The sequence below is a fragment of the Dipteris shenzhenensis genome, chromosome 7 (genome assembly GCF_047967505.1).
Source record: "Dipteris shenzhenensis isolate YYH24624 ecotype China chromosome 7, Dip_SZ_1.0, whole genome shotgun sequence".
Classification (NCBI taxonomy): domain Eukaryota; kingdom Viridiplantae; phylum Streptophyta; class Polypodiopsida; order Gleicheniales; family Dipteridaceae; genus Dipteris; species Dipteris shenzhenensis.
The window spans coordinates 22,115,623-22,126,057 of record NC_141602.1 but is presented as its reverse complement, the minus strand read 5'-3'; the positions used below and the strand labels follow the sequence as shown (position 1 = coordinate 22,126,057).

Below are 10,435 nucleotides of genomic sequence, written 5' to 3'. Positions count from 1 at the left end.
GAAAATTATTATACCCATCAAACACACACACATATGCTAGAAGCACACTGATGCACATTCTCTGCACATTTTTAACATTTATGCATAGTGTGTGGTAAGAATTGTGGAAATATGCATGCTCGACCATGGAAATGACACCCAATCCACATAAAAAATTTTAACACTCATGCATGATGCATGGTAAGAATTGTGGAATATGCATGGCTGACCTTGCAATTAATATGTCATGCACATCAAAATTTTCAAGAAAAGGATGTTACTTTCATTAAGTCCTACATAAAGGATCATACCAATTGGACACATGCACACACATATGCTAGAAGCTCAAAATGCATATAATGCCTAGCTAGACCAACAATAACTTTTGGCACACCGACGAGTGGTTTCTACAAGTTGTACTATCAAGCACCCAAAACCACTTCTAAATTCCACTCCAATCTCCATTTTTAAGCATTTTTAGTTGGATTTGACACTACAACCATCTTAACAATCATTATATCTACCTTCTTGTATAAACAAACATAAAAAAACAATAAAAAAGAAGCTCAAATGCATGAAAATGGCTTTTTGCCTTAGTGTGACTAGTGATATAAAGAACCATATGGAATCCATCTTTTCTATTGGAGCATAAGTCTCATCATAATCTTGACTGAATTGTTGTGCAAATCCTTTTGCATAAGCATAAGCATGAGCATATGTCTCCTTCTCTTATGCTCATGCTTATGCTTATGCATAAGACTCCTCTTATGCATAAGCATAAGCATGAGCATAAGAGAAGGAGACATATGCTCATGCTTATGCTTATGCATGAGCATAAGAGAAGTAGACATATGCTCATGCATAAGCATGAGCATATGTCTCTTTTTTCCTCTTTACTTTCCCTCTTCTCCTCTCTTTCTTTCCCTCTTTCCTCTTTTCCAATCTCTCTTTCCTTTCCCTCTTCTTCTCTCTTCTCCTCTTTTCCCCCTCTTTTCCCTCTTTCATGCTCATGTTCCTATGCTCATGCATAAGCATAAGCATGAGCATATGTCTCCTTCTCTTATGCTCATGCTTATGCATAATCATAAGCATGAGCATAAGAGAAGGAGACATATGCTCATGCTTATGCTTATGCATGAGCATAAGAGAGCATATGTCTCTTTTTTCCTCTTTACTTTCCCTCTTCTTCTCTCTTTCTTTCCCTCTTTCCTCTTTTCCAATCTCTCTTTCCTTTCCTGAATATAAATCATAAGTACATCACCCCATACTACCCTCAGTGCAATGGGTTGAATGAAAATTTTAACGGGGATTTCAAATTGATGATGACTAAGATGACTGGAAGCCACACCAAAAACTGGGATTTGGAGATGAATAGAGTTTTGTGGGCATACAGGGTAGTGGTGAAGCATAGCACTCAGTTCTCTCCATTTCATTTGGTATATGGGAAAGAAGCGATTCTGCCATTGGATGTAGAGATACCAGCTTTGAAATTTTTAGTGGAAGAAGGATATGAGCCTGTAGACAGTTACAAGGAGAGATTACTAGCATTACAGGTGATGCAGTTAGACAGGGAATTGGCTTTTGAGCATTATGCCAGAGTGCAAATGTGAAGGCAAGAATTAGAAAATGTAAAAATAAAAAAGAAAGAGATCGAAGATGGAGACTTGGTTCTAAGATACAATAGCAAACTAGACAGTACATTTCATACTGCATTTCAAACCAAGTGGGAAGGTCCATACAAAGTGGAGAAGAAATTTGAAAAGAGAACTTATCAATTGATGGATTTAGATGGAAAAAGGCATAAAAAGAGAGTCAATGGTATCCGGTTGAAGAGATACTTTACACGGCTGATGGTAGCACTGAAAGAGGAAGATCATGAAGATAATGAACAGTGGTAGAATTAATGGAAGTCAATGCAAAATGGAGAAGAAGGAAGTTTGAATCTGTCATCTCTTTTTGGCTCACTGCTGGACATGAATGTCACAGCAGAAGAAAGGGGTTGCTAGAGATGTGTGGACAAAAATGTAAATATGTTTTTTACTTGTTGCATGTTGCAGTGTAGGTGCATAGCTATGTATATAGCTAGTTGGTGGTGGTATTGAGCTCTAGGCTCTCCTAAAAGGACTCTACACTGATGTACAGATGGTACAGGCTTCTACAGGAACTTCTGGGAAATGATGAGATGTGAGTATGGGAGCACCGAGCTTTCCAGAGGTTTTGGTATCCAATGTCTGTGGTCTGGGTGGGAGTGTCATGTCTGCATGAAATGTCTCAAAAATCGTGTCTTCCCGTACTCCTGTGAGAGGGCTTTTGGTGTGAAAATAATAGTAAAAATATGCATGTGAGAGGGCTATGCATGTGTGTGAAAATAATAGTAAAAATATGGAGGAAAAGGTCTAAATGTGCACATTTGTGTTGGGGGGCTATGATTTTATGTGACAGTTTATGTGGCTTTGGGGAGGACTTTGATACTTTGGTTAAGGTCGCTGGATAAGCATGCACGTGGCTACGTAATAGGAAAGGAAACCTCTAGTTGTGAGCTGGTGGGACGTGAAGACGGGAACTATGAAGGTGGCACAGGGATCCTGGACCGAGGGGGATTCGGTTTAGAAGCTTCATGTGAAGAAAAAGCTCTTCTGGAGGAAGGAGCAAAGAAGGAGCTAGGAGACAAGGAAGGAAGGCTCGTAGCATGAAAAGGGTCGCCAATATACGGGCTGAGGGACGATGGAAATGGAGAGGCTCAGAGAGAGAGAAATAGCGGAGGCACAGATGGGCAACAGAGGAGAGAGATGAGAGCTCTGTGAGCAGCTTGATGAGAAGGCGCACTGCTCCTTAATGGAGAGAGGCTTGCTGGAAGTCACGTATGCAGAGAGGCCTTGGGCTGGCAAGAGCATTGGAGAAGTGATCATGGGTTCACAGAAGAGGTGAACGGAGCTTAGAGGCAACAGGGGGGGTAGAATTCGATGGGTTGGTAGGAAGATAGAGGAGGAGACCTCTGTGAGCGACAAGAAGGTGGCAGCTCTATTGAAGGGGAGAAGTTCTGAAGCTAGGGGGTCGCAAAGATGAGTGTTGCAGGAGGATGAGTATCGTGATGACTATTTACGTGAAGTCTTGGAGGACCATGACGACGTAGGTGCTTTGTGATCAGCAGAGCTTCTGTGAGACAGCTATCTTCACATAAAATAACAATTGGAGAGGAGCTTGAAGAGTGGAACACAGGTCGTTGTAGCTGATGTAGGGAGCCCAGTGCTTAGGGGAAAGGATGGCATGGAAGAAAAGAGAGACCGAGCTCTTAGAAGCAAGGAGTCGAGGGACTGGAGTTGGTGAGGAGTTCGCTTGGGGATTCTGGGTTGATGGTGGCTGCAACAGTGAGCTGGATATTAAGGGATCGTGGGCTCATAGCACAGAAGGCAACGGGAGTTACGTGAGTAAGGGAGCAAGGAAGAGGGCAGCTATGGCAACGCAATTACACGTTGCATGGTTTTGGAGGGAGGCCAAAATATACACGACATAGGAGTATGTTCAAGGGAGAGAGAGCTTGGAAAGCAGGCAGAGAGATGTTGCTACGGCGTGGGATTCTGAGATGGGGATAGTGGCTGTACGTGAGGATGTGGATAGGTGATGGAGAAGGAGGTCGCACTCGACATATCAGCTGGTGGAGCTCTTGTTCAACTACCAGGCTATGCAATTCCAGAAGATCTAGTGCGATGAGGCCATGAATTGTATAGCGTTACAGGTGATAATATATGTAGGCCGTGGATTTCCCTGGAGAGGGAGAATGCACCGAAGAGACGGAGAGCTATTTATGGAGGGTGGATGAATTGTGAGAACTGAGAGGTATTGGAGAAGGTGTTTAGTTCGTAGTTAGAAGGCTTTCCTTTACCAGTGCTTCTCTCTACTTGACGACAGTTTCTTCTCTGGGCAGATATGAAGAATTTCCTCGTCATTGTATGTATGAGATGAGCTAAAATTATAACTGTTCGTTGATGAGAAGAAGGAATGGCTGCTCTTAGAGGAGGAGCTCTCCTGTGGGATATAGGTTCATGCATGCATGGTTGTTTACACCTTGGGCTATCTGAAAGGGTTCATGGTAGTTATGCAGCTCTGAAGTCATCATTTTCCTGAGACCTAAGTTTCATGGGTCTTCTGTGTATTTTTTGAGTTTGATCTCAATCAGTTGGAGAGCTTGTGTTGAGTTGTGTGGTCCACTGGGTTTTTGTTTGAGGTTGTCTAGTTTCTGGAGGAAGTGTGGCCAGAGTGTGAGTTGTATCAGAAGGTATGTGTAGAGACAATAATGTTGAATGGATGCCTTTTGCTTTGTGATGGTGTTGTTCTATTGTTTTAAACGTGGATGAGGGTGGCTGTGAAGGCGGGTTAGGCTCTACTCTTTTTGTCCATCCAACACTATAAAATAGATGCATCTTCATTGTTTTAATGATGCTCTTTTATAGTACAAAAAGTACAATGCATTATGGTCATATGGACGACATTTTCGCGTGGAACGCATTGATTCAAAGAGAGTCACGTATCATTGTAGAGTCATGGCTAACTTCACACAAGATAGCCGAGCAAGTGCTTTGGATACCAATCTTCTCTCCTCACAGTTGAATTATTGTGGAACCATACGCGACATCTTTCAAGTTGATTTCAGACGATTTAGTATTTTCATTCTTGATGTAAAATGGTTTAGAACTATTTACAACGGTCCCCATGCAACAGTGAGAAAAGATAGTAGGCGTTTCTTTGCAATAGACTCCACCAAACATTGGACCGATGAAAGTGATACTTTTGTTCTTCCCGAGCACTGTGAGCAGGTGCATACTAATGATTTAATTAATCAAAGCTTTCATTTTTAAAGATCCATTGATACATGTACTTGAGCATAATTTCATATATATAATTGACGACATTTGGCACCCATCTTCAATATAGGTGGTTTTTCATCCGGATCGTTCTGATCCAAGATGGTGGTACATGATCCAAGTTGCACCACGAAGTAAGCAAATTTTTGAAGATAGACATGTGGATATGGAGATGCCACTACCAATGCCGGATCCAATTGATGAATCTAGCGAAGAAGATGAAGATCACAATATGAGTCAAGTGGAAGATGCACATAATAACATCGCACGGGAGGAAGATAGAGATCATGATATTGAGAAAGAAGACAATGATCATCAAGAATCACCACACTTTATTGAAGAAGATGATCAAGTACTTTTAGGTGAATGTACGATGCTAGAGTATGATGATGATATAGGAGATCAACTCGGTATAGAGTGAGAGATAGACTTGTTTGGTGCCTTAGACTTGGCTCAAGATGAAACGGTTGATGTAAATGCTCTTAATTGATTTTTTTCATCTCAAACTTGGACATGAATATATGAGCTTCAAAGGCTTGATGTACATGCTCTCATATTTTTATTCTCTATGAGATCAAACATGTATGAAAATTTAAAAAAAATTATCATTGGAAAAAACTAACTTCTAAGGCCTATACGAGTAAAAAACCTCTCTGAAAAACGTCGCTATAAAATAGTATATCAGTGTCACTATATAGCGACACTGATAAGTCGCTATATAGCGACCTTTGTAATAGTCGCTATATAGCGACTAACATCGCGATATAGCGATGCTTTACGGGACCCGCTTTTCATACCGACGATTAGCACCCCGTGTGCGCTAAACGTCGATACGTAAATGTCGCAATAGGATCCATGTGTAGTAGTGTCTCTTCCTCGACCCTTCATAGCAAGCTCCTCATTTCCTTGCCTTTTGAGATTCCCATGAAGTTATTGGTGAAACTAAATGTGAAGCTGCCTTGGAGATGTATGTCTTCAATTTTGTATATTTAGCAGATTGATGATGTCCTTTTAATTGTAGTATATCTATTCATGTTTAGCTATGTATATTGAATTTTTTGCTTCTAGGGATATGAAACATTCCATGTACGAAGTCCACGAGACATAAAGCTAATTGTTGTTGAGACTATTTTGCATAATTTGATTCCAATCAAAAACATATTCGAGTATGTTATATTAGAGTGGCATGTCTATACTTTAACGTAGGGTTCCATCAAGTCTAGTGAATTCAAATTTCTCACAGAATATAGGAAATCTTATCCTGTGCTAATTGTTTACCATTCTACATTAATACTTAAGTTTGGGTGTCATTGAATGTTATGTCAATTGATCTTCACTCGATTTGGATTTCTTTTACGCTAATGACTATGTCATTAAGAATGTCAATGACATATGAAAAAGTATGGGAACCTAAGACGCCTATCTTATAACTATGACTACAACGGACTCAATGTTGGCTTGTGAATTTGAGGAGAGAGAAGGTTCAAGAAAAGAGTCCACCCAAAAATTGTATGATTGGACTTAATATGTGCCTTTAGAAGAAGGGGTATTGGATCTAGCAAGCTCCTTAAAATTGACAAGCAATAAAATGTAGATTTTTCAAAGAAGAAAGGAAGCTAGAATCCCATGAATCAAAGAGTGAAAGAACCTAGGTGGGATTTTTCAATGAAAGAATCTAACATGAAAAGATTGGAGAGCTCGGAGGACTGAGGAGGTTGCTATCTGGCAAGAAATTTCTACTTGCAAGTGGAAAGACCACCTTGATTTTAATTGGATAGAAGGGCAAGGGGCGTCACGAATGACGCAAGCATGTTGGCATTCATACGCGTGTCCTCCGTTCATCAAACCCCCTTGATGCCATATGATTTAACAATTCGCTCACAAATACCCACTCCACCTCCCTCGCTTCTCCATGCGAATTCCTTGGCTCAATTGCTTTTCCTTATAATTTGCATCCTCCTCTCATTTCGCTAATCGATATGGCTCCCATTCCTTCCGAAACTGACCTCCTCGTTGACGAGCATGGGAACAAGATCCAAGGCGCATTGTTCCCTTACCTCACAAAGACCGAAGCAAAAGTTCGAGAGCTCGTCAATAGCAAGCCAATGGGTATAAGATTACTTATTCCCACCCCAGTAATCTGACTGCCACCGTCGTCGTTCTTCGATCTCGTTGCTGCACGCATTCTTTGTTTAATACAGTTGATCTTGTTGCATGACCTGTTTCTCTCGCCTGTTCAAAAAGACTTCTGGGATAAATGCTGGGAAGAAGATGTAACTCCGTGGGACGTTGGCGGTGTAACTCTGGTCATTGCCCACCTTGCGAAAGAAGGCTCACTTCCAGAAGGGCGGGCACTAGTTCCTGGGTGTGGTTCGGTAAGCAATAAACGGACGATCGATAGATTGTTGTTTGTCCATGACAAACGTATCTCGAGCTCGATTCAAATATGATTTTGCTACGTACATTTTGCATTCAGTCTAATCTCTTCTTTCATGCGGCAGGGATATGATGTACTGGCCCTTGCAAGTCCAACACGACATGTTGTAGGCTTGGACATCTCCGAAAAGGCTCTTAAACGTGCCAACGAGGTTCGTAGAGCAGCAATTACATGTTCCTAAACATGATTTCACGAACGTCGTGCGAATTGCATATTTACTTGATAGCACGTTAATCTCGTAAGAACAGTCCAAGTCTCGCGGCATTAGCCAGTATCACAGTCCATGCATCGTTACGTGAATAGTGGCATGATGTCTAAGTGTTTAGCATGGTGTCGATCGTTACAGATGGCGGCTGCTTCCCCAAATGGCGAATGGGTGGAGTTTCTTAACGCCGACTTCTATACATGGGATCATGTTGAGGCATTTGACCTCATTTTCGATTATACGTAAGATTCCTCACCTTGGCTTGAGCTCAACGTATCTCTCCAGCTATAATAAAACAGTGACTGAATTGTACGTACTGGCCTCAGGTTTTTCTGTGCGATGGAACCGCCTATGAGGCCAGCATGGGGCAAGCGTATGGCGGAACTGCTTGCACCCGGCGGGGAGCTGCTTACGCTGATGTTTCCAGTATGTTTACTCCCTGCTCACCTTTTGAAGCTATCTAAATTATGTGTCACTAGATGCAAGTTTCCTGACGCGATTCTTCTTTCGCAGCTGGACGATCACCAGGGAGGTCCTCCATACGCCGTGTCAAAAGAAGCGTGAGTGGATTCATGTCCTAGCTATTCCGAGTTCTCACGAGTTCCAAGTTCCGTAGCACCCTTTGCCTCTGTAGTGCTTTGCAGGCAGTTCGACACTGAAGCGATAAGTATGATAATTTGCAGGTATGAGGAGGTGCTGCGTCCATTGGGCTTCAAAGCCTTCTACTGCAAGGATAATTACTTAGCGGTTGATTCGCGCAAGGTGGGTATCGTTAAAAGGCTTCGTGATTATTTTCCAGAAGCTTGACAGTTCGAGAAGATTGACGGTTGGCTGATCATCTCGATGGGCTACAGGGACGGGAGATGGTGGGTCGCTGGAAGAGAGTGTGAACTCAAGTTATCATACGAAAGTGTTGTCATCACATCTCGCAGTCACCCAATAACTTGAGCTATTCTCGTAGAAACTTTTACCATTTTACAAATGCTTTAAAAGAAGCTCTCCACTAAGTCTTCATCTATCTTGTAATTACAATGTTTAATGCCCATTCACTTTTCCACGAGAGAGTGGCAATACTCTATGAGAGTGCCTAGGAGTTTTTTCTTCTTCTTTTCATATTAAATGAAGAGCTAACTAAAAATTTTAATCAATCTTTGTGTAAATATTGCATCCTTACAATGAATAAAAACCACCTCAAAATATGACCACACCTTAGCACTAACCATGCTAAGAACACATCATAGCACTAAGTAATAATCTACTTTAAAAACTTTAATATTTTTTGTTGTTATCATTTATTTCAACAAATAAAAAACTAAAACATTATAAACTAAAACAATAATAACAAGACAAACTCATATAAATTATTTTGAGGAATCCCTCATCAATAAGATATACGCGCAAACTTTTTTAAGAGTACTCTATAGCACCAGGTAATATTTACATGAGCAAAAGCACAAACACAAGGAACTTTTGACCAATCTCTATAGAGTGGAGTGCTTCTAAACTAGGAAATTCATGCATATTTGCTAGATAGAACTAGCCATTTTCTCCTCTTTGTCTAGAGAATTGTATTTGCTATATAGTTATCCAGTAAATGTGAGCGTTTATATGGAGAATCAAGTGGATTTTGCCTTTCTTATATAGGAATTTTGATTATCTATATTGTGATATCTAGTAAATGTGAGTTTGTATATGGAGAATAGATTGGATTTTAAGTTTGTTATATAGTGAATTGTATTTCCCATATAGTATAAGTATATTGCTATGTAGGAAATGTGAGTTTTTATATGAATTTTTAGTTTGCTATGTAGGGAAGTGTATTTCCTATGTAGCCCAAGTATGTTCCTATCTAGGAAATGTGAGCTTGCATATGGAGAATGAATTAGGATCTATGATTCCTATATAGAAAATGAGGTTTTTATCAAGCACATTGGACATAATATATCTATCTATTACCTATTAACCATGGACAAAGGAAAAAAAAAATGACGACACTTGGCAACTTGGAGACCAAGAGCATGCCACATATCCAAAATTTAAGCCTTTGGACCTTTGAAATACTCTCTTTCATTTGAGAATTCTGAATTGGAAGTGATGCTTGAAACTACCTTCATGGTTTTTAAATTTGAAGCAATGCATATATACCTCATGACTGCTTACAAAAATTGGCCTTTTAATAGTTAATGAATTATTTAAAACTTTGCAAACAGTCTTTCATGAACACTCCCTATGCTCGGACATGTGTGCATGTAAGCAAGATAGACCAACAACATGTAGATGCGGCACTTAGCTCAAATGTGACCTATACGAGTGACAGCTTCCTTTTCTTTTCAACATCTCAAGGTTTCCTATATCTTAGACACTAGATATGCCACAATACATTATTCATGACAACTCAATGGGTGTGTGAGGATAATATTTTTAAAAGAAAATAAATATGTGTCATCTATCTTAGACACCAGATATTCCACAATACGTTAGTCATGATACTTAATATATTAATACCTTCATGCACCTAGAGGCATCATATCCGTCCATAAAAATGACTAAGGTTGGATGCATCTATATCCATTTATGACATGAAGGGATAAAACATGGGTTTTGTAAGAGATATAGCTAGATTACATGGGTTTTGTAAGAAATATAACTAGATTCAAGGATGATTCCTTGATGATTCACGTTTAAAACATGCATAATGTGACTTCATATCTAGTGTTGTAATGATTTGCATTTTGATGAGCATAATGCAACTTCATACCTTAATCCACTAATTGTATAGTGTCATTCAAGTTTGATTTCTTAACCCCCCATTCAATTTTCCTTATATCATAAATAGTCTCAGAGGGTCCAACTTGGGTCCAAATGTAAGCGTACCATGAATGTTCAAAATGTGGGGTATTTTTATTCTTCAAACTTACAGAAATATATTAATGACAGGAGTAATTTTATGCA

The 10,435-nt window shown here is 40.0% G+C and overlaps 1 protein-coding gene across 1 annotated transcript; it reads left to right on the top strand.

Annotated features, from left to right (window-relative positions):
- Positions 1–6,791: 6,791 nt before the first annotated feature.
- On the top strand, positions 6,792–8,631 carry LOC147900099 (putative thiol methyltransferase 2). Its single transcript, XM_087376921.1, has 8 exons — positions 6,792–6,950; positions 7,086–7,216; positions 7,343–7,429; positions 7,625–7,725; positions 7,810–7,909; positions 7,997–8,043; positions 8,167–8,245; positions 8,338–8,631. Exons 1-8 carry the CDS (start codon positions 6,821–6,823, stop codon positions 8,371–8,373), a joined length of 711 nt encoding a protein of 236 aa, XP_087233047.1. The 5' UTR covers positions 6,792–6,820; the 3' UTR covers positions 8,374–8,631.
- Positions 8,632–10,435: the final 1,804 nt, after the last annotated feature.